This window comes from Myotis yumanensis, unplaced genomic scaffold (genome assembly GCF_028538775.1).
Source record: "Myotis yumanensis isolate MYYU_CA2020_CCGP unplaced genomic scaffold, mMyoYum1.0.hap1 SCAF_7, whole genome shotgun sequence".
NCBI lineage: Eukaryota > Metazoa > Chordata > Mammalia > Chiroptera > Vespertilionidae > Myotis > Myotis yumanensis.
Genome location: NW_027223758.1, coordinates 36,915,231 through 36,939,650, shown reverse-complemented (window position 1 = coordinate 36,939,650; position 24,420 = coordinate 36,915,231). Strand labels below are relative to the sequence as shown.

General features: G+C 41.8%; 1 protein-coding gene across 2 annotated transcripts in view; it reads right to left on the bottom strand.

The window, feature by feature from the left end:
* Positions 1 to 24,420, bottom strand: part of PHF20 (PHD finger protein 20) — a 127,460-nt gene that overhangs the window by 25,349 nt on the left and 77,691 nt on the right. For both annotated transcript variants that reach the window (XM_070420224.1, XM_070420225.1), the window contains 4 exons: positions 14,226 to 14,504; positions 5,691 to 5,789; positions 4,379 to 4,546; positions 3,434 to 3,612 (listed from right to left, as the gene is read on the bottom strand). In XM_070420224.1, the coding sequence (XP_070276325.1) occupies positions 3,434 to 3,612; positions 4,379 to 4,546; positions 5,691 to 5,789; positions 14,226 to 14,504 (725 nt within the window). The remainder of the gene's footprint in view (positions 1 to 3,433; positions 3,613 to 4,378; positions 4,547 to 5,690; positions 5,790 to 14,225; positions 14,505 to 24,420) is intronic.

The following is a 24,420-nucleotide window of genomic DNA, read 5'->3' as shown; positions in this document are numbered from 1 at the left end:
GCTCTAGGGCAAAGATCAGCAAACTCCAGCCCACAGGCCAAATCCAGCTAGAGTCCTGTTTTTATAAATAAAATATCATATGAACATGCTCATTCATTTTACATATTGCCTGTGGCTGCTTAGGGCACAGTTGAGTAGTTGCAATAGATACCATATGGTCCTCAAGGCCTAAAGTATTTATTATTTGGTCCTACTAGAAAATGTTTGCCAAAACCTGGCCTAGAGTAATTAAAGTAATTTAAATATCAAATGGGTTCCCTGATGTTAATATTTAATGTGTTACCCAGATTTCTCAAACATTCATAATTACTAAGTAAGATTTTAACCTAGTGATTTTTTTTTTAATATATTTTATTGATTGTCTGCAGAGAGGAAGGGAGAGAGATAGAGAGTTAGAAACATCGATGAGAGAGAAACATCGATCAGCTGCCTCCTGCACATCTCCCATTGGGGATGTGCCCGCAACCCAGGTACATGCCCTTGACCGGAATCGAACCTGGGACCCCTCAGTCCGCAAGCCGACGCTCTATCCACTGAGCCAAACCGGTTTCGGCTTAACCTAGTGATTTTAATTAGCACTGGTAAATAAAATCAAATAACAAAGTAATGTTGCTACCAATCAAATAATGAAAATGGTCAAAGAAAGTCATTTCTCTAAAGTAATGTATGTAGTTTACAGAAAACAATCTCTAAATGTATTCTAGGGTTGTACAAATTATCAATGTAAGTTAAAATTTATTTATTTTTTTATTTTTTTATTTTTTAAATATATTTTATTGATTTTTTACAGAGAGGAAGGGAGAGAGATAGATAGTTAGAAACATCGATGGGAGAGAAACATCGATCAGCTGCCTCCTGCACATCTCCCACTGGGGATGTGCCCGCAACCCAGGTACATGCCCTTGACCGGAATCGAACCTGGGACCTTTCAGTCCGCAGGCCGACGCTCTATCCACTGAGCCAAACCAGTTTTGGCAAGTTAAAATTTATTTTAAGAAAAATTTATTTGAACCTTCCTAGATAACGAACACATTTAAAACTAAATGATGAATAAATCTTAACAGTTTAAAATGTATTTTTTTCCATTTAGCTCCATCTAAATTTATGTATGCCTTCTGCTACAATTCCTGAGTGGAAAAGGTACATTGCTCATGACAGGGAAAGTCAGAAACTGTCCTTCTATAACACAAAGCCAGATAGACAGCAAGTGGATAGCAGGAAAAGTCTACGACAAAGCCAAAGGGGTTCTGAAGTGAGCTCATCATCACCACAATGCCAGATAGGAAGCCACAGTGTTAAGCTGAGCTGGGAGAAAGGTGATGTATAGCCTGAGAAGCAGGAGATGAAAGTCAGTTCCGGACTCTGCCATGTAACAGCTGGTATACCTTAATAGCTCCAAACTTAGCTTCTTCATAAAGCACAGAATGGCACATCAAACTCTACCCCCAAACACCCTGTGATCCTTGCTACTTATAGAAAAATCAATGGAGAAAGGACCACAGTGGAACAGCACTATCTCCCATACTGATTAGCCAGAACAAAGTTGCCAGAGGGGCCTTCATTATTCACCCACTAAAGATTTCTATGGACAAATGAGAACCAAATCAGGCTTCCAAGGCCTAGAACAGAGCACACATCCAGAGACAGGATAAAAACTAAGAATCTTATCTTAGATGGTGTGGCTTAGTTGGATAAAGTGTCGCCTTGTGCACCAAAGGGTCAAAGGTTTAATTCCTGGTCAGGGCACATACCTGGATTGCGGTACCAGAGGTGATCAATCAATGTCTCTCTCTCTCTCTCTTCCTCACCTTCCCTCCTTCCCTTCCTCCTCTTCTCCCTAACCTTCCTCTCTCTCTAGAATCAATAAAAAGCATATCTTCAGGTGAGGACTTAACAAAACCAAAACTAACAATCTCCAACATCCTTTTAAAAACGAAACTTAAAAAATAAAATGCGCACTCAAACATGTTCCAAGCTTAATGTTAAGACAAACACAGCCTGCCAGTACATATAATTCTGTGCTGCTAGGCTAGCTTTGCATTATGCTGCCTTGGAACAAAGTTTTTCCTCCCATCTCTGATTAATCAAAGTGACTACATAACACGTTGTTTAGGAAAACTCACCCATACAAAGGCTATGAGCATTAGGCTTATCTCTCAGAATGAGAAAAATAATTGAGCCACTGAAATGCTCCAAGTTGGCCACTGTCAGTCACAATCCTGACCATATCAGACTTCATGGGATTAGGCCCACCATTCACATTTCTTTTTCTTTATTTAAAAAAAAAAATTTTTTGGGGGGGGGGGGGGGTGGGGGGGGAGGGATGGAGGGAGGGAGGAACGTTGATGTGAAAGAGACACAGCAATTGGACTGGGGCCAGGGATCAAATGAACTTGCAATCCAGGTACATGCCCTTGACCAGGAATTGAATCCTCGACCCCTTGATCCACAGACCCAGGTTTCCAACCATTGAGCCACACAGGCCAGGGCACACATTTCTGAATTTAAAAGTGAAGATCATACAGTCAGAACTTTCCCTAAACTGCTGCTTTTACCTTTAAACATTTTGATTTTCTGTGAAAGAGTCCATTAGGAAAAGGAGTTCTGATACTTAAAAAGTTTGAAAACCACAAACCTAAGGTCATAAATATCAGGCAGTAATTGAGACTATTCATGCACCCTGAATTCCCAGAGATTACCATAAAGTCTAATCAAAAGGAAAGAAACTCCCAAAGAATCCTAACCAACATAGCCATGATTTACTTAAAGAACTCAGGTACCCTGGACAGCCAGGCAGCTGCCAAGGCACATAAGGTATTTATGACAGCTCTTAGAGTCAGCTAGACAGGAACCACCTCCACCAGAACTGTGATTAAGAGCAAGAGAGGAACCATAGGAAAGCAGGTGCAGGCCAGTGATGATCTCCCCAAGCAGGCAGGGAGGCCCACAGGCACATCCCAGAGATGGAAATGACAAACACAAATATCAGGAAAATAAAGAACAAGAAACAGACAAGTTATAAAACTGACCTCCATTTCTTTAGGCCATAAAGAAAATTTACCTCAGACAGAAGGTATGGATCCAGAGGAAGATTATTCCAGAAATTTGGAGAACCCTTCTGTTCAAATCCTGTGTGACCACAGGCTAGGGCCCTTCCTATTTGTGGATCCCAGCGGCCCCAGGCAGAGCATGAGAGGTTTAGAGTCAATAATCCCTCAAGTTCTCTCTTCTTCTATTAATAAGCTATTTACACCAGCCCAAGATTCAGAGGAAGCTAAACCAAAAAGCAAAGCTCAATCTGCTGCTGATAAAACTGCCTATCTGGGGCTTCTGACGTGACTACTTTTGCTGGCCTGTAACTGTAGTCCCTCAAAATTCCCTCCAAGGACCAGCGTGTGCTTCTCTATACCTGTCTCCTGGAAGCTCCACCTACCTGAATCATAAAGTCATTTTCCTCCTGAACCTCACAGATGCAGCGGACCACTTCAAAATCATAGCGGTCATCCCCATCGAGTTCCTCATCTGGGTTGGTGGTCACATCGACGTCTTGGCCATACTCCTCGTCGCTCCAAAGAAAGCTCTCAGAAGAGGACTCACTCAGATTATCCTCCTCTGAGAGGAAAGGGAAAGTAACAGGCACTATTTTAGATTATGTTATAAAATTTTTTAAATCTTAGCTTGTCATCTAGTAACAGCCCAAATGATGTATGCTGAGACAGAAGCCCAAGGTAAATGGCTGCTCAAGGTCACAGGGTTCATTTGGCGAGAAGCTGTAACTCCTCCATGAACCACACAGATCATCATCCTAAGGACTCACACATGTTCCTCAACCTCACCCCATCCAGCCAGGACCTGGCTTAGTCAAGTCTGTATCCAGAGCCACCTTTAACTGTGGATGGTGGTGAAAGGGGCAGATTCCAGTTATAATCAGAACTAAAATCGCTAGGTCTTGGGGCCTGACTAGTTATAATTACAGGTAACCTTTAGCTATCACTTATTCTGTCGACATTGTTCTAAATACTTTGCACATACTTAGTAACTCCTTTTATACTCACAATCATCCTACAAGTTGCTGGAGAAGGGGAACCTTCAGGGTTGACTCAGATTTCCTTGAGCAACCAGGTTGGATGCAGAGACCATCAAATAAGAAATGAAGGAATGGGGAGCAGGTGTGCAAGGGGATGGGGATAATGAATTTGGTTATAGATACACTGGAGGTACCTGAGAGACCAAAGTTGGAAAGAATGGAACTTTAAGGAAGGCACAGCTAATGGCCTTTATTTAATTTGATGTACTTATTTTAAAAAATCGACATAATTCCAGTCTTGTCAGACTACAGAGCTATACAAATGATCAAGCCAGCAGAGAGCCTCCTTACCAGGTACTTTCATCACTTTCCCTTTGTTGTTTCCAGATTCTGAGCCATGGAGCTGTGGACTCATATGGACCCCAGGCTTGTGAGAGGACCCACACCTGGCGACAGCAAATGCCTTGGGTGGAGAAGGTTCCTGGCAGGTGTCACTGATCTCCTCACTGCAGGGGCATTCTGAAAAACCAAGATCAGAAAGGAATAAGCACCCACCCCCGGACATCATCAGGACATTCTAGAAGAGTGGTTCTCAACTTTCCTAATGCCGCGACCCTTTAATACAGTTCTTCATGTTGTGGTGACCCACAACCATAAAATTATTTTCGTTGCTACTTCATAACTGTAACTTTGCTACTGTTATGAATTGTAATGTAAATATCTGATATGCAGGATGTATTTAGGCGACCCCTGTGAAAGGGTCGTTCGACCCCCAAAGGGGTCGCGACCCACAGGTTGAGAACCGCTGTTCTAGAATCAACCCCATCCAACCAATAGCTCTGCGGCTTAAAGAGCTAAAAGGCTCAGGAGCAAAGTGGTATGGAGGAGAGATTTGGGGATTAATTCTTCTGGCTACTTCTGAGAACCTCAAAACCAAAGCTTCCTCTTCATCATCACCCTTCTTCCCTGATCTTTTCTGATAAAACTGTTTTTCTAAGCCAGAAGATTATTTTTCTAAGCCTAGCTCCCAAGGTTGGAACACTGATTTTCTTTGAAAATAAACTTTTTTTGTGAGATCTAGACACACACTTTTCAAGAATTGAATCTTGCCCAGCTGGTAAGGCTCAGTGGTTGAATATCAACCTATGAACCAGGAGGTCATGATTCAATTCCAGGTCAGGGCACTTGCCCGGGTTGCAGGCTCCATCTCCAGTAGGGAACGTATAGGAGGCAGCCAATCAAAGATTCTCTGTCATCGTTGACGTTTCTATCTTTCTCTCCCTCTCCCTTCCTCTCTAAAATTAAAAAAATAATAATAAGTGAATCCTTTCCCGAAAGATTTCAGAGATGTGTGTTTGAATCGTGTGTGCAAACAAATACAGTCCTTTATCTGCATATCCTCTGCTACTAGGATGCTTTCCTATGCACTTCCCTGTGGCAGCTCACACTGGCCAATGAAGTAAGAGGGAGGGTTTTCCTAAATTCCAATGTGGTCTTATAACTCCCGGGGTGAGTAGGCTCCTCCCCTGCGAGGGCTGAGCCTACCAGGTCTGATGACCTTCCTGTCCGTGCAAGCTCAGAGGCCAGGACTAGGGAGAAAGCAACCCCTCAGCCCACTCATGTTAAGGAAACCCAAGTGAAACACCCTACAGGAAAAAATTACCAGGTTTGGTTTTCCTCTTCTTTTTCTTTTTCTTCTTTGGCTTCATTCTCACAAACTCTTTGAATTTCTTCTCTTTATTCTTGTCCTTGTCTTTTGCAGCTAGAATTAAATACAAGTGTAAGTATTGGCATTCTAACATTTTGTTTTCAACTCTTGGGGTGTATATTCTTAACCATGGCCAACGTGAAGAACTAAAACAAATGGCAGAACAGAATTCTGGGTCTGGTTCTGCCCTCAAGGCTTTGGAGCCCTTTCTCCATCACCTTAGTCTTTAAACCTGGGGTCAGCAAACTCTGGCCCACTGCCTGTTATTGTAAATAAGTTTTATTAAAACACACCATGCTCATTGGTTACATGCTGACTATAACTGCTTTCATACCTCAACCACAGAGCTGACAGAGACCCTGTGGCTCTCAAAGCTGAAGATATTTATTGTCTGGCCCTTTACAGAAAAAAAGTTTCCCAACCTTACTTTTATCAGTGCTTCCCTGGCTACATACTACAATCACCAGGGAAGATTTTTCAAAAGTGACTGCCCTGGTCCCACCCACAGAAATTCTGATTTTATTGGCTTGAGGTGTAACCTGACGTCAGGATTTTGCTTTATACTTTTTTTTCCCCTTTTATAATTTTTTCCTTTTATAAAAAAATTCACATAATTTTTTTGTGAATTATACCCATTAAAAATGAACAATTCACCAAATACCACAACTTCATTCTCTGCTACTCTTCACAGCAAAACTCCTTAAGTTATCAATACTCCCTGTTCAAACTTTTTGTCCCCATGCAACACTCCTAACTCAACATCGTACTAGACTAGACTTATTAGCCAGTACAGTAAGATAAGGAAATAAAATACAGATTGGGAAGGGAAGAACTAAAACTCCATTTGCAGAGACATGATTATCTATGTAGGAAAATCCCAAAGAATTAACAAAACAAAAACTGGAACTAATAGTGATTATGGCAAGGTTGCAAAATACAAGGTTAATATACAAAAGTCCATTGCTTTTCCATATAATCAGTAAATAGTAAGGAGGCCTGTATGTCTCCATTAGAAGTGAAATTAGAATTAGGTTGAGAAAAAGATGATGAGATGGGCTACAGGCAGATCAGGGCCTTATAAGGAAAGTTGGCCTTTACCATTAGGCTACTGAAAGGAAGGAGTACTAGGAGTACTATGATGTATCTTAACCCACACACATATAGAAACTGTTGCCCAATCCAATTTTTAATTTGTAAATTCTGGTTAAAATGACCTCCAAACTAAACTGTACCCATTAGTTTTGTGAAATGCTAACAGCAATAACCCCAATTAGTAGCAGAACTGGCTGAAGAAGAGGTATCACCTATGTCCTGGATCCTTGAGATAGAGAGGTGGAGATGCAAGGTATAAATACCCAAAATCTAGGCTAGGGCATACCCAGTTAGCACCTAAGTATGGGAGTTCCTTTGGGCTTCTCAACAACAATCTTTTTTTGCATTTCCCATTTTATAAAACAGCATCAGCCCTAATTGGTTTGGCTCAGTGCATAGAGCATCGGCCTGCGGACTGATGGGTCCCTGGTTCGATTCTGGTCAAGGGCACATGCCCGGGTTGCTGGCCCAATCCCCAGTAGGGAGCATGCAGGAGCAGCTGATCAATGATTTGCTCTCATCACTGTTTCTATGTCTCTCTCCCTTTCCCTTCCTCTCTGAAATCAATAAAAATATAAAACAAAAACAGCATCACATCGTTTAGGGAAACCAGTAGGCAGTAAGTGAAGGGTGGGGCAACTCATTCCATACAAGGGATTCCTGAAGACCCCACATTATTCAAACTAACAAAATTCCTGACGAATGTTCCCATAAAATGAAGGTATACTAAACACACTCTCATTGGCCTACCAGCTTTGAAATCATGTGGTTGATGAGTTTTCTGTTTCTTGGGATTTGCATTAATTCAAATTTTGTACATTAAGGTAAGATTTTTTAGTATCACACAACTTCAAACTCTTAAACTTCAATTTTGCATAAAATATAGCTATACCATAACATTATTACTACTTTGCAGAGGAAGAAGTGAAATTCAGAGAAGCTGCAAGATCACATAAACTGGTGTACAGAAAAAGATGAACTCAGACCTATTAAAAGATCAGGGAATGTCCAGGGAGGAATCAGTTCTTACAGGCTTTACAGTCTACCCAGAGAGCAATCCAGAAGCACGTCTGAGCTTTCAACCTGGTGACTCTGTTTGGGTAAAGACCATCCAAGGACTGACTCCTACCTGGAGGGGACCACATACCATCATCCTGACCACCCCCACCACTCTCAAGGTTGCAGGACTAAACACCTGGATCCACCACTCCCAGGTGAAGGCAGCCCATCAGCGGAGTGACATCCGGTCTGAGTGGAAGGTGACCTCTGACCAAAAGAAGCTTGTGGGACAAGGGGCGGGGAGGGGGGAAATGAGGAGGAAACTGGTCTTGCAAGGCCTGTCAGGCCATAAAAACTGAACAATGCACTACCCTGGGAGGGAGGGGAAGGGGAAGGTCGTTATCTCTGGCCCCAGGACAGATCATCGATATGACTTGGAAACCCCCAACACCTGGGGGCCTTCCTATAAGCCCACAAGGGGATGCAACCATATCTGCAAGACAAAGACCCCAGAGGGATATATATAGACACGCTCTCTGCATGTTTCTTCACTCCGATTTGGAAATTATTCCAGGAGTCCACAGGTGTAATTAAAACAGTGTTCCTCAAAAAAAAAAAAAAAAAAAGATCTGGGAAGCCTCGGGCCCTGTAATAGGAAATGAGCACATGGCATGGAGCTGCTCTCAACACCACAACCACCCCTTCCTTGGCTGTGCAGGTTTCTTTCCTCACTTTGTACTTGCTAATGTAGCAGACAGGTGGGTATCTCCCATACCCTCCCCTACCCTTACTTCACTGTGCAGCATTTAAGGGGTTTGGACAGAAATGACTCCATATTGAGTTAAACCAATAAGAGTAATCCCATGCCCCTTGTCACAGTGATAGCCTTAGATAATCTGAGCCTGGGCCAACTGGTGCATAAGGCAGGAACAGGAATGGACTAATCTGACCCAAACTTTGGACTCTGGTCCAACACTTATTAAAAGAGTAAAAAGCTCTTACCCTCTTGTTAGATTTGAATGAAGCAGCATATGTTACGGGCTACCATCCTATAACAAAGGTACTCAATCTGAAAACAGCAATGACAGGCGAGATAGTAAGACACTAGGGCCATAACCGGTTTGGCTCAGTGGATAGAGCGTTGGCCTGCGGACTGAAGGGTCCCGGGTTCGATTCCGGTCAAGGGCATGTACCTTGGTTGCAGGCACATCCCCAGTGGGAGGTGTGCAGGAGGCAGCTGATCGATGTTTCTCTCTCATCGATGTTTCCAACTCTCTGTCTCTCTCCCTTTCTCTCTGTAACAAATCAATAAAATATATTTAAAAAAAAAAAAAAAAAAAAGACACTAGGTCCCCAACCAATAGTCCTGGAGCAATACCTTCTCTGGACTTCTCTAATGAGTGAGCTAACACAGCTCCTTTATTAAGAAGTCAATTCAAATTGCGTTTCCTGTTACTTATAAGTAAAAGTACCCCAAGTGTCGCAGCTGGTCAGAAATATGGTCACATTAAGCTTCAGAGAGTCGTCCCTGAGGTTTTAATTAGAGCAAACAATGAGGATAAAAAGAAAAGATTCTTGGAACTGTTCTAGAGAAGCCCATGTTCTCCGAACACAAAGAGAAAAGAGAAGCCTTCAGAGGCGCACCTTGGCTTCTAGCTAAAGCTTATGAAGTCATATGTGGCCTTAGGTGGCAGAGTTCACAGGAAGAGTTGCCCAGCAGGGACTAAACTAACCCAGGTGAGTCCTTGAGGAACAGGGGCAGAGAAGGTAACAACAGGCAGAGCTTCCTTCCCTTGAGTCCTAATAGACAGCAGAGCCTAGAAATGAGAGTATGGGCTCAGCAACTAGATTCAAATCATGGCTCCACCACCTGATAGATAGATAGATAGATAGATAGATAGATAGATAGATAGATAGATAGTGGTTCAAGTTAATCCATCCCATTTGCACCTCAGCTTCTAATCTATAAAGTGGTAACAATAGTACCTGCCTCATAGAGTTTGTTTTGAGGATTAAATAGGACAATACAAGTGAAGAATTTGAAACAGTGCCCAGCACATGGCAAGTACTCAAATGTTAGCTGTTATTATCTCGCTTGTGATACTGTCTGCCCAGAAAGTGGTGCCGTGTGCTATCAGTTCTCTCTTCAGACAGCTTGACCAATTGTTCCGGGATCCACAAAACCTGCCTATAGAGCTTCTTCCTCAATGCCCAGACTCAGCTGGACAGAACGACTTCCTGCCAGGGTGTTCTGTATCACAGAACAGCTTGTCCCCCGAGTAGGGCATGGTTTTTCCAGGATAGCCATTGTCCTTTCCCCAGGCTGCAGATACCCATCAGGAGAAATACCAGGGCCCTTCTTGTTTCCTGTGTACACACAGCCTGCTTTCTTTCTTTTTTTATTTAAGCTTTTTAAAAAATCCTCACCCAGGATATGTTTTTATTAATTTTAGAGAAAGAGAGAGAAACATCAATGTGAGAGAAATATTGATCGATTGCCTCCCATACGCACCCCGACCAGGGATCAAACCTGCAACTAAGTATGTGCCCTGCCCAGGAATCGTCCCTGCAACCTTTTGGTGTAAGATGATGCTCCCACTAACTGAGCTACCCGGCCAGGGCTGCTCCCTATTTCTCCATCACATCATCACTAACTTATGACAGAAGAAGGGCAGCAAACTGCTGCTTCCAGGAGGGAAGAGGAAAGAATATCACTCTCACCTATGGGGGAACTGCTTGTATACCAGAGCATGGCCACACAGCTGACATAAGCAATGACTAGAGTGTGTTCTGATCTGCACGAGGGGATGGCAGCTCAAGGACAGAGTAGAAGTGGGTATTCTCTTGGAAAGATTCTCATTGTCTATCAGAGGAAGTGATGCTCATGGCCTAACACCATCATTTCACCATGTCTACTCTCCCAGCTTCATCTCCCATCATCCCCTACCAGGGATCCCACCCAGACATCAGCCAAAAATAGCCCTCCAATAAGTCCCTCCCTCAAGCCCTATATTTTTCTGCCGTAGCTCATATGACACAGACTGCTATGCATTCTCCAATACCCTTTTTTCCCCACTTCTTCTACAAGAAGAGAGTACACTTTCCAGCTTCCCCTGACAGAGTTAGAGCCAGGTACATATGTTTGGGATATGAACAGAAGTGATTGTGGTACTTTTGGGTTGTGCCCTTAAAAGAAAGAAGCATGCCCTTCCTTTCCCTTCCCAGCAGCTAAAAGAAGGCAAGGTGATAAGCAATTCTGGATCATGCAGAGGAGAGCAACACCTTAACCTTAGGCCTGATGGAACGAGGCAAAGGCTAGTCCTGGACAATTTCACAGAGCCACTGTGGGAGCTTGCAGTCTGACCAGAGAAGGAAGTAAACCTGTCTTGTTAAAGCCAACTACTTTGACATAGTAATCTATACCCTAATTAAGCTCATATTACTCTCTTCCATTAAGGAGAAAGCACATGTCCCTATCAGAAGGCCAGTCTAATACTACAAGAAAAAATGTGCAGATGGTGACAAAGAAGCACCCACTGCCCAAAGGCTCATTCTGGCCTAAAGCTAAGATTTATCCAGAGTGAGAACATGAACCAAAGGTTCCCTTTCATCCTAGAATATTCTTTGTGAGCCAAACCTCTACTCTGGACTGAACTCACATATGCAGAAACAAACCCAATACAGTACCAAGGAAGCCTAAACTTGCCCCTGAAGAGAATTTATTAAATGTATTCTGGCACCGTAAGAAACCTCATTTGGAAAAGCAAATCTACACTGACCTTCCAAATTCACTTATGAGAGACTAAAGGCTTAACTCAGGGAAGAGGAAACATCTGAAAGTAAGAGTCAGAAGGGCACTTTAGGGACAGACTATCATTGACAGTTTGTTGTCCTCGATGACTGTAAACCTTTGCTCTGCTTGTTCCCAGCAGAGGGATGCCTTTCCTATTCCTCTGACTTCTGGCCCAACCCTTACCTACCCATACCCTTTAAAGCTAACTCAAATGTCGCCTTCTCCTCTCAACATCTCACCCTGCTCTATAGGCAAAATCTGAATCTGTGTTCCCACAGTACTTTATATGTCCCTGACATTGGACTTGGCCCTTTTCACTGTATCTGTTCATGTGCTTTTGTACCCTACATCATCACTTCAGAAATGAGGAAGTCAGATCCGTAATGAGCTCAGAGCACAAGTAGACAATAGCAGGATTGCTACAAAGATTTGGTCTTTGGCCCAGCCAATGTGGTTAAGTGGTTGAGCGTTAACCTATGAACCAGCAGGTCTTGGTTTGATTCCAGTGATCAGGGCACATGCCCAGGTTTCAGGCTCCATCTCCAGTAGCGGGTGTGCAGGAGGCAGCCGATCAATGATTCTCTCTCATTATTGATGTTTCTCTCCCCCTCTCCCTTCCTCTCTGAAATCAATAAAAAAAATATTATAAAATAAATAGAAAAGACTTAGTCCCTGGACTCTCAGACCAGAACAGCTTCTCCCACTCAACATTACTGGCAGGAAAATTGAGGGGTTACACCAAAAAATCATCTCTGCAGAGTTTTCTGGTCAGGAATCTCCATCTGAGAAATCTACTAGAACCCAAGTTTCCATCGGTCATAATCTGAGCACTCAGCAAAAGGAGGGTACTTTTTTTTACAGTAATTATCCCCAAGCAGCACAAATCCTTTAATATTCTGTTTTTCACTTAAGCATAAGGTCAAGTTCACAATGCCTATAAACCAGGACACAGGCTGCCTGGTGTCAGAGTCTCATCCAGAAACATCTCCCCAGCTGAACTCCCCTAAAATGTCTGAAATTCTACTCCTACAGATAAGGGTTTTCTTAGAAGTCTGAGGTGAAACTTAGATATGCCAAGAAAACAAGTGAGCTATTAAGCTGGTTTTATTCTTTCAAATCTTAAGAAATTTAGTTATCAGATTAGTCAAGTACCAGCAAAACAGTGAGGAGATGGTCAGAGGCCTTGATGGGAGAAAAGTAGGAGGAGATGCCTAGAACAGGGGGTGCCTTCTGGAGCGCTGAGGCCTGTGGAATCTCCTGAATACCCTGCTATGTTTGCTCTCATTGATAGCCAGCAACATGAACGTATACTGAACCGGGTTCACAGATAATAATAACAGAGGCTCCTGCTGGTTAGTGGCAGAAGCAGGACTTAATTATTTAGATCAATTAGCCTATGGTAAAAAAAAATTGGCTTCATTATACATTGTTTCACTTAAAGTCACAGAACCTACTGACAACATAAAGTGAAGACTTACTTTATATTAATATGAGATCCAAGGGCAGTAAATAAAAGTAGAAATTCAATCACCCAGGTTTCTTAATTACACCAAATAGCAACACCCCGTCTATTGGGTTCGTACACAGGGTCAAGAGACCACCTTAGTCTGCATGGCCCTGCCCTACTGTCCTGAAACCTGATTTTATACATGCTGTCAGATGCCTCAGGAGTTTCACATGCCATCGAATACCTATGTATTTTAATGGAGAAGCTATAAGCTAAATATAATAATAAAAGTGTAATATGCTAATTAGACCGGACGTCCATCTGGACAAAGCCAGGGCTGCAAGGGAAACCCAGGTCCTCGGTACCTGCCAGCAGCCGGAGGGAAGCCCAGGTCCTAAGTGCCAGAGGGAAACCAGTGCCAGCAACCAGGGGAAGGAAGGCCTACTCTTGCACAAATTTCGTGCATCGGGCCTCTAGTATACAATAATGTTACCGTTTTAGGTAAAAAGCCAGGAAGCTTGTAGAATTTACTAAAAACTCATTAATTCTCCTGCAATTCCCCAGAAAAATATAATTTCTCAATTTCTATGAATTTCAAAAGAAATCTCCAAAAAGGTTCTCTATAATAAAACATGAACATGAGATTTTATGGTAACCCTTACACTTAGGGTAGTGTCTATGCAAAATAAACAATGCTATAGAGAAACATTTTCAGTTGCAATTATCATAAAATCAGACTCAAATTTTGACCATACAGGAAGATCACATATCATCTTTTAGTTTTTTTGTTCTTTTGCAGGCAGGGATGGAGGATGGGATGATTGCAGCCATGCTCTTCTGAGCACAAGTTCTCCTGCTGGCTCTGGAAGAAGTTCCCTTCCCTTGACTGTCCCTACTTCATACTGGGATTACCAAAAGCCTTCAAAGGCTAAGTGACTTTCTCAAGGTAACTTGAACAGCAAGAGGCTGAGGTAAGAATGAGTTAGGTATTTCTGCTTCCCCCATAATGCAATCCCTGAGGATCACTTGTCATTTTCGATCTTTTGGGACTCAATTGGACCACATCAACACCTGCTTTCTATGTTAGAAATATAACCACTGAGACTTGAGCAGCAGAGTGCTCCATGATACAGATACAACACAGAATGAAAATACTTACTTGGGGAGCTGGCAGAGACTCGCTTCCTGGTCAGGCTCTCCTGGCTGGCCCTGTCGGAAGCTGAAGAGCCCCTTGTTTGGACATGCCTCTTTCCTAGACTCTCCTCTGGCTCTGGAGACTTCTCCATTCCATGGAAATACTTCATGTGATAGTACAACAGCTTGGCTTTGCGGAAAAATTTTAAACAATCCACAACCTTGCACCTAAATTTGTGGTCTAGGTCGACAGCTGGTGCTTTAGATGTCACAATATCACCTGTTTTCTTAAAAGTATTTGTTACTAGAAAAAAAGAAGAAAAAACACACAAATTAACACATGGAAATAGAAAGTGAAAGAATAGCATGCATATGTAGCAGGAGACATCAATCAGACTGCCATTACCTACCAAAGATTATTGTTTGGAGAGAGAAGGAATAGAACTTTAGGGTAAATAATAGAGACTCACTGTGATTCACATTTTGAAAGAAAAGATCAACATGCTATTGTTTTCCAAAGCTGCCCTAATTCTCAGACTTTGGGAAAAGAAGAGGAAATCCTAAAAACAAAAATCAGGATCCCACCCCAGCACTTGTTACTCATGAATTGGGCCAGACTCTGATTCACCAGCATTCCAGTAGCAATCTGTGTGAACAGAACTAGGGATTCTTCTACTGGGATCTCTTTATACACCTAAAGGATCTTACAGCAGTTTCTACACAAGGACAGTGTAACTGTTACAAAGGTTTTAATATTAAATGTTTTTGAGATTTCACTACCTCGTACTTTGTTTCATCAAAAGGGCTCAGAGACTATAAAAAACAACCAATTGAATGGAGCTGGAAGGCATGAGGAGAACTTAAATGGCTCAATGATCAAATTCAAGAGACAAAGTCTGAACCCCCACACCCCCAGAAAAAAACAAACAGAAGGCAATGGCCTGTCATGCATCAGTGACAAAAAATAAAGCTGTCACAAGGCCTTCATGGGTTAGAAAATCTGTTATTGAGGGCTCCCTTCAGTGCCTCACTTGATGAGGAATCACCTTAAACTCAAGCCACGCCTCTACAGAATAGGTTACTCAAGAATATGCTCTCTTGAGTGAAACAAATTTTTCCTAAATGCAATGAATGATACAAGTTCCATTAGAAGCAAATAGTGTGCTGAAACTTCATAAATGATTACTTCTTGAAGTACATTCCATAATCAAAATAAATTTTTAAATCCTTAAACTCAATATAAATCATACTCTATGGAGCACTAGGGTATGATTGCAAAACTGGTAGGCTTGATGAGCTGATGGATGCTGTTATACAGGCAATTCAAACAAGTAAAAAATTATATACACACATCACAAATGTCAGCTGATTTCTCAACAGAAACTTTGCAGGCCAGAAGGGAATGGCAAGAAATATTCAAAGTGATGAATACCAAGAACCTACAACCAAGATTACTTTATCCAGCAAAGCTATCATTCAGAATTGAAGGTCAGATAAAGAGCTTCACAGATAAGAAAAAGCTAAAGGAGTTCATCACCACCAAACCAGTATTATATGAAATGCTGAAAGGTATCCTTTAAGAAGAGGAAGAAGAAGAAAAAGGTAAAGACACAAATTATGAACAACAAATACACATCTATCAACAAGTGAATCTAAAAATCAAGTGAATAAATAATCTGATGAACAGAATGAACTGGTGATTATAACAGAATCAGGGGCATAGAAAGGGAATGGACTGAATATTCTTGGGGGGGAAAGGGGTATGGGGGATGCAGGAAGAGACTGGACAAAAATCGCGTACCTATGAAAGAGGACAGTGGGTGGGGAGTGAGGGCGGAGGGTGGGGTGGGAACTGGGTGGAGGGGAGTTATGGGGGGAAAAAAGAGGAACAAATGTAATAATCTGAACAATAAAGATTTAATAAAAAAGAAAAAAATGTGAAATCCAATACCTGCTATAAGCCAGTGGGATTATAATCCCCACCTTTTAGGACATTTTACTTTTACAAATGCAGCCAAAGATTAAAAAATAATAATAATCACATTATACAATGCTAAGGAGTACCAAGCTTAGGCCATTAAAACTCTGAACTTTGTGTTGTCTTTTTAAAACATGAATTAAAGTGTATTTCCATGTTCCCCAAATAGTTTTGTCAAACTATATATTAGAAGTTATATTTACCCGTATTAAACTCCATCCGATTATTTTATTCCAATAATTTTATAACCCTTGATTCTGTAATCCCATACATTCTTAGGTGTTTTGCCAAGTTGTTGATAAAGATCCAGTAGGACAAAGCTGAGGACTGCCTTTGGAATAGACTTTAGGCTGACGCTAATCAATTAATCTACACTGTGGGCAGAGTTGCCTGAGCCAATTCAATTTCATCTATGCAGATCATCAACACATTCATATATCTATTTCCTCCTTGTATACAGATAGATTTCAAGAGAGATGTGGTCAAACTATCTACTGAAATAAAGATATACCTGGTATGATAATACGATAGGTCCCCAAAATTTATATGTTGAAGCCTAATCCCAAATATGGTATTTGGAGAAGGGACTTTTGAAAGGTGATTAGGTTATAATGGGATTAGTACCCTTATAAAAGAGACCCCAGAGAACTCTTCTACTCCATGTTTTCTAATGTGTTTATAATGGCCATATTATTTTCACAGTAGAAAAAGCAACAAAATTCTTTTACATTTTCACATTATGCTCCTCCCCAGAAAGGTGTTCCTGTGACAAAACAAACAGGGTGATGGAAGCATAGTCAAGAAACTGGGAGAGCCACTGGCTGCCAAAATGGCCTGCTGGCCAATGTATACGTAAGTCCAGAGTGTCACTCACAGGTATGTATTTCTCAAGGGGAGGAAGTTCATTTGGAACGTGTCACTGGTGGCACCAGTTAAGGGACATCATCCACTTTTGAGATACTATGGTCCTTGTCAACATGGAAGCAGTTACTAGGACACAGGGCAGAAAATACAGACGTTAAATTCTTATGGAAGCCTGGTTCAAAAACTAGGGGTAATCAAATTACTCTTGGAGTAGAAAACAATTTATTCCTGTTTTAGAAAGCAATATGGAAATCAATATTTGCAAATGCTTACGGTATTACCATTTAAATGCTCTGTACTCTTCCTCATATTTAACATATTTTTGTTTGGCAATACATAGAGCTCTCTCTGGCTCCCAGGCCCAAAATCCAAACAATCACCCTTTGCTCTTTATTATTCCAAATTACTACTATACGGAGAAAAGTAATACACAGGTTTAAATTTCATTTTAAGAATAGTAACCCTGAGGAATGTTTTCTTCCCTTTTATTTTTGCTTTTTTTGGTGGTGACTGTGGAGGATAGACTATGTCTCCTAATAATCCCTGCCTTTTGGTATTCACATCCATGTATAAATCCCCTCACTCTGAGTGTAGGAAGGACTGACTGGTAGCTTTCCTCTAATAAAATAAGGCAACGGTGACAGTGTGTCACTTTCATGATTGTTATGTAAGATTGTAGCATCCATCTTACTAGTAGGTATACACTTTCTTGCTAACTGGATGAAACAAGCTGTTATGTTGTGAGTTATTCTATGAAGAGGCCCATGTAACAAGGAATTGAGAGTGCCAGCAAAAAACTGTAGCCCTCAGTCTGGCTTCCTGCAAGGAACTGAATGCTGCCAACCATGTGAGCCTGGAAGCAGATCCTTCCCTAACAGAATTTTCATATGAGAACACAGCCCTGGCCAACCCCTTGATTACAGCCTTGCAGAGGATCCAGTTAAGCTGTGCCTGATATCCTCACCCATAGAAACTGAGAAAATAAATGTTTTAAGCCATTATACTTATTGTAATATTGTTAAACTAGAGGCCCAGTGCACGAATTCATGCATAGGTGGGGTCACTTGGCATGGCTGGAGATCGAGGCCTATCTGGGGGGCCGGCCAGTAGGGGGGAGGGATGCGGGAGGTTGGCCAGCAGGGGGGCGAGAGGGTGGGAGGGCACCATGGAAGGTTGGCTGTGGAAGCGCACTGACCACCAGGGGGCAGCTCCTGCATTGAATGTCTGCCCCCTGGTAATCAGTGCACATCATAGCGACTATTGACAGGTCGTTCCGGTCCTTCAGTCCTAACAGTAGGATTGGAAGCCCTCTCATTTTCTATATACTTGGGTAATGCTTTATATTTTCCCTTTTTCAATAAGCGAACATTACTTTTATACTAAAAAGGGTTTTTAAACTATGTTTCTTGAAATTTGGCTTAGAAATAAATGCCCTATTTATACACACACCCTTTTTTGTATATTCATTGCTAGTACCTCAAAACCTCACAATTAGATAACTATGATGGTGATATTCAGTCTGATTGGTAATACTCTGTCTCATTCTAATCCCATGTCAATCGAAGTACCGCCTTGCTTTCTAAACTCATCTCCCATTAATCCACAATCAGGCCTCAGCATCTGCCCTAGCCCATTGCCAGCCCCAGCAACTGCTTCATATTCCCACAGCTCATACTTCTGCTCATGCTGTGCCCTCTCCCTGCCATTCTTCCCTGGCTCAGCCAAGTCTTCACGTCCATCCAGACCCAGCTCACTCCACATACAGAAAGGCATCCAGGTGGCCCTGGCTCTCAGGGATCACATGCCATCAACTCTTGGCACAAATGACTTATCTGCTGCACCCCATCTTTAACACCTTGGATATGCTCTTGGATCCTATTATTTGTCACTTCTCCAACCAGAGGATAAGGGCCACTTCTCATTGTTTTGTGTTCGCTCAGCACTAACCTCTAATACAGTTGGTATTCTAGTCAGCAATGATACCATGTGAATCCAGTAGTTAAAACTTTTTTGACATGTACTTCAAATACTATAATAAATAAAACATTTTTCAGGTCTGTAAAGGAATAACTTTCTCAGCTTTGAAATAACAAAAGCAATAAATGAAAAACATGAACAGATTTAAATATTCACAGCAAATCCAGTCAAATGCTTAAAGAAAATAATCCAGCCCTAGCTGGTTTGGTTCAGTGGATAGACCATCAGCCTGTGGACTGAAGGTTTCCGGGTTCGATTCTGGTCAAGGGCACATGCCTGGGTTGAGGGCTCGATCCTCAGTAGAGGGCGTGACTCTCTCATTGATGTTTCTATCTCTCTCTCCCTCTCCTTTCCTCTCTAAAATCAATAAAAATATTTTTTAAAAAGAAAAATAATCCAAAAATGTTCACAGAGAAGCAGTTAAAAAAATTTGAGAAGTCGGAATTATGTAATTCTAAGCAGCCACTTAAAAGAATGAAGTAGCTCTGTATTTACTGATATGAGTAATCTCAAGATACATTAAGTGAAAACAGGAAGTTGCCCAGTACACAACTCCATGTGTGGTTGGGGGGGTGGTGAGAGGAGAGAAAGATATAAAAATGCACAGAAAGGAAACCAGAAGGATAGAAATCTAACTGTTGATATTGGTTACCTCTGGAGAGGGGTTTGGGCTAGGAAGGCAGATGATAAAGAGGAACTTGCACATTTTCTCTGTTTACCCTAGGAACAATGAGCACACACAGCGCCCAGATCTTGGTTTCAAAATTCTTCATTTAAAAGAAACAGAACTTCTTGGAGAAATAGCTGGATCCAGGGTCGGATAAGTCACAAGATGAGTTGTTTTTGTTTTTTGTTTTTTTAAATATATTTTATTGATTTTTTTACAGAGAGGAAGGGAGAGGGATAGAGAGTTAGAAACATCGATGAGAGAGAAACATCGATCAGCTGCCTCCTGCACACTCCCCACCGGGGATGTGCCCGCAACCAAGGTACATGCCCCTGACCAGAATCGAACCCGGGACCCTTGAGTCCACAGGCTGACGCTCTATCCACTGAGCCAAATCGGTTAGGGCACAAGATGAGTTTTAAACAACTTGTTATGCCAGAAAATAAATGCTCAAAGAAGAGAAGAAACAGGAACAAGTTTGAAAGGCTCCCACTGGCCAAATATAAGGCAATATGGGTTATTAAAATAAGTAATGATAGAAACAGATTACAGCCCATAGAACAAAGTAAGAATCTAACAGTCCATGTGGGTATTAATAAATACAACAAATAAAAAAGGGAAAGCTCTTCCTTACAATACAATACAAACTAATAAATGTAGAAGTAATGATGAGAGTTTGAAATCACCATGTGGCAGCCATCATAGTTAAAGTTGTTTCAAGCAAGAAATATCAATAAATGCTAAAATAGTAGGTGAACATTTAATAAAGAAAGGAGATATTTACATAGTCTCAAAGAAAAATTTTAATTATAAAGGAAAAAATAATAGATTTATAGTAGAGAAACCTGTATACCTACTACTTTACACAAGTGATCAAGGTTAACATCACCAATAAATAGGACAAACAGATACCATGTGCCTCCTGATACAACACACTTGAAAAGGACATGTTGCCGAAACCGGTTTCGCTCAGTGGATAGAGCGTCAGCCTGCGGACTGAGAGGTCCCAGGTTCGATTCCGGTCAAGGGCATGTACCTGGGTTGCGGGCACATCCCCAGTAGATGTGCAGGAGGCAGCTGATCGATGTTTCTCTCTCATCGATGTTTCTAACTCTCTATACCTCTCCCTTCCTCTCTGTAAGAAATCAATAAAATATATTAAAAAAAAAAAAAAAAGAAAAGGACATGTTACTTACATGGTATCCTGCTGAAAGTGAATAACCTAAACTAGCGGTCGCCAACCTTTTGGACCTAATCATGAGGATAAATCAGAAAATCCCAAATTGAGGAACAGCATATTCTTCAGAAATGTCAAGGTCATGAAAGACTGAAGAATTGTTTCAGATAAAAGGAGACTTTAAAAATGTTTTTCCCACTTCTGCTATAAAGGGCATTATTGTGACAACTATAAAGCTGGAACAAGGTCCAGATTTTGATAATTATATGGTGGTAATGTAAGAGAACATCCTTATTTTTTAGGAAATATGTACTAAGGTATTCAGAGGTAAAGGTCTGCAACTTGTTTGCGAACAATTCAGAAAAAATACTTTAAAGAATAGAATAGGGTGGTGAAGGCCTGGGGCAGGGGCAGGCTGGAAGAGGTCAATAGGGGGAAAGGGGACATATGTAATACTTTCAACAATAAAGACTTTTTTTAAAAGTGGGGAAAAAAACCCAAAAATGATAATAAAGCAAACATGGTAAATTGCAAACAAGTAGGGAATTTGATTGAGGATATAGACACATACCTCGTCTTATTGAGCTTTGCTTTATTCAGTTTTGAGAGTGTTGTGTTTCTCACAAACTGAAGGCAAGATTCTCCACAAGAAGAAAGATTACAACTCCCTTTATTGCTTGACTTGCTTCATTATAGTGGCCTGTAACCAACCTCAGTATCCCCAAGGTATGCAGGGATTCTCTGTGCTATGCTTGCAACTTTGATATGTCTGAAATTATTCCTAAATAAAATCTTCTTAAAAGTATATGCAGGGAAAACAAACATGCAGGAAAAAGTTTGAGGCCACAGAATATGTAAATAGGAGGAAAGCAATCTTGCCAAGCCTATCCCCTGGACTGCAAATCTCTGCACTAAGCCCTCACAAAAATCACTGAGCATTCATTCCACGAGATAGAAAAGCTGCCCCAAATGCCAGAGCTGCTTTTGGAGCAGTTAATCCTCTCCTGCTCTGGACTAGACTTGCCTTCCCCAGCTCCTCCTCCTGCTGCCCAAGAACCTCCTTCATACTGATTTCTCAGATCATGACTCCATCCCAGGTTAGAAATTTCAAGACTGGCACCAGCTCAGGACAGAAATTATTAAACAATGACTAATACAGCAGTATCCTGGCCTCAAGGGGCCTTGCTAGATGTTCCTGATGATGATACTGCCTTCCTTCCTGCTTACTTACATAACACATTCCTGGTGAATGAGTTTTCAATAACCCCCCCTCTCTCCCAGCAATCTTTCTGGATCATCCTGTACTCACCACTAAGCCCTATTCCAAAAGGAACACCAGTAACACCATTCACTTTCCAAATCAAATTTAAAAATCCCTCCCTGCCTCAAATGAAAGAATTCCAAAGGCACCACCATGTCTGGAGCTGATATCACTTGTACCACACACTGCTCTTCAAGACTGGCCACCCTACTAATAAGCTTCTTACTCAGAGTGGACACGCTGCTTCAAAGAGCAGTGGGAGGATATCACATACTGTACAACTTCCCCAAGAGCATCACATACTATACAAATTCTCTCAGGCAGGAACTTGATTTACACAGCATCCAGCATCTCATCAGATGGCATCAGGCACTCATTTGGAAGATGGGGGTCAGAGACCATGCATCACCACACCAGCCATCTAGGAAGTGTACAACTCTGGCTAAGTCACTCCTTGGCAAATATTGGGCTCTTTGCCTATAAATAAGGGAGACTTAACAGTGAAAAATTAGAAATAACTCAAATGTCTTTCAGCAGAGGATAGTTAAGTTAAATACATTTTTGGAATACCACACAATAAAATAAATTACAAGCAATTGTGAAAGAAGATATGAACTAACATGGAAGAATAACATAAATGAAAATGGCAAGCCACTGAGTAATATGAGTATATTATTGTGTTTTTTTAAAGCTGTATGTTTTTTTGTTTGTTTGTTTTTAAATATATAGTTTATTGATTTTTTTACAGACAGGAAGGGAGAGGGATAGAGAGTTAGAAACATCGATGAGAGAGAAACATCGATCAGCTGCTTCCTGCACACTCCCTACTGGGGATGTGCCCGCAACCTAGGTACATGCCCTTGACCGGAATCGAACCTGGGACCTTTGAGTCCGCAGGCCGATGCTCTATCCACTGAGCCAAACCGGTCAGGGCTATAAGTATGTTGATAAATGCACAGAACCACATCTGGAAGGATGGAAAGCCACACTCCAAATTGTAATGTAGTTCTAGGGTGAGAAGGCTATAAAGGGAGGACTTTCTTTTTTCTTGCAGTTGGTTTTAAATTTTCCTAGCATGTATTGGCTTTGAAATTTATAGAAAAAAAACAAACAGCAAAATGACCCTTTAGGGGTCCCAAAAAGGGGAATATCTATTCCTCTCAATAATAAACAGGGGGGAGGGGAGAGAAGGAGGAGGAGGAGGAGGCACAAAAAAATAAATAAAATAAAATAGGGGTCCCAGAAGCCTTAATTCAGAGAGTAGTTGTGAAAATTCATCAAGAACTAGTACTTATAAAGAATTAGTATTGAGGAAACCAAGATGGCAGCATAGGTAAACACCGGAAATTGCTGCCTCGAACAACCACTTCAAAAATACAACTAAGAGACAAAACGGACATCATCCAGAACCACAGGAAGGCTGGCTGAGTGGAAATTCTACAACTAGAAGGAAAGAGAAAAGCACGCTGAGACTCAGAGGAGGTGCAGAAGTAAAGTGCAGAGGTACGGAGGCGCACGTGGAAAGGGCTGGCAACTGAGGACACGGTTGTCTTTTTCAATCGGGAGGGAGTCTCAAGCTCCTGACTGCTCTGAACTCCAGTTCTGGGCGAGTCTCTGGGGACCCAGACTCATACGGGGAGAAACTGGACTGTCTGGCAGCGGGCGGAACTTGAGGGAGGTTTTCTCTCAGAGGTGCTTGCAGCGATTACCCTGGAACACTGAGACGCAGGGCCTCTTAGGGTAGGACTGAGGAGCAGCCATAGCTGCTTGCTCCATCCTGTTGATCCCCTGAGACCCTGCCCCACCCAAGCTGTGCACAGAGGCTTTTGCAATCTGAAAATTACCTAACAAACTGCAGCTGGGTCAGAGAGACCCAGAACATCCAAAAGAAGGCCCAAGGCCCCACAGCAGCTTGCATTGCTTCACAGCTGGGCCTCATCTGGGCACCTCCAAACCCCAAACAAAGAAGAGGAATCTGCAGATCTCTCCATAGCTCCTGCTGGGTAGCCTCAGGCAGAGGCTAAATTAGCACCTCCTTAGAGATCCAAGAACCAGTGTACCCAGTGGTCAGAGATTTAATTAAAAAAAAATAAAAAAAGAATTAGTATTGCCCTAGCTGGTTTAACTCAGTGGACAGAGCATCGGCCTGTGGACTAAAGGGTCCCAGGTTTTTATTCCAGCCAAGAGCACATGCCCGGGTTGCAGGATTGATCCTGTGTGCAGGAGGCAGCCGATCAATGATTCTCTCTCATCATTGATGTTCCTATCTCTCTCTCCCTCTCCCTTCCTCTCTGAA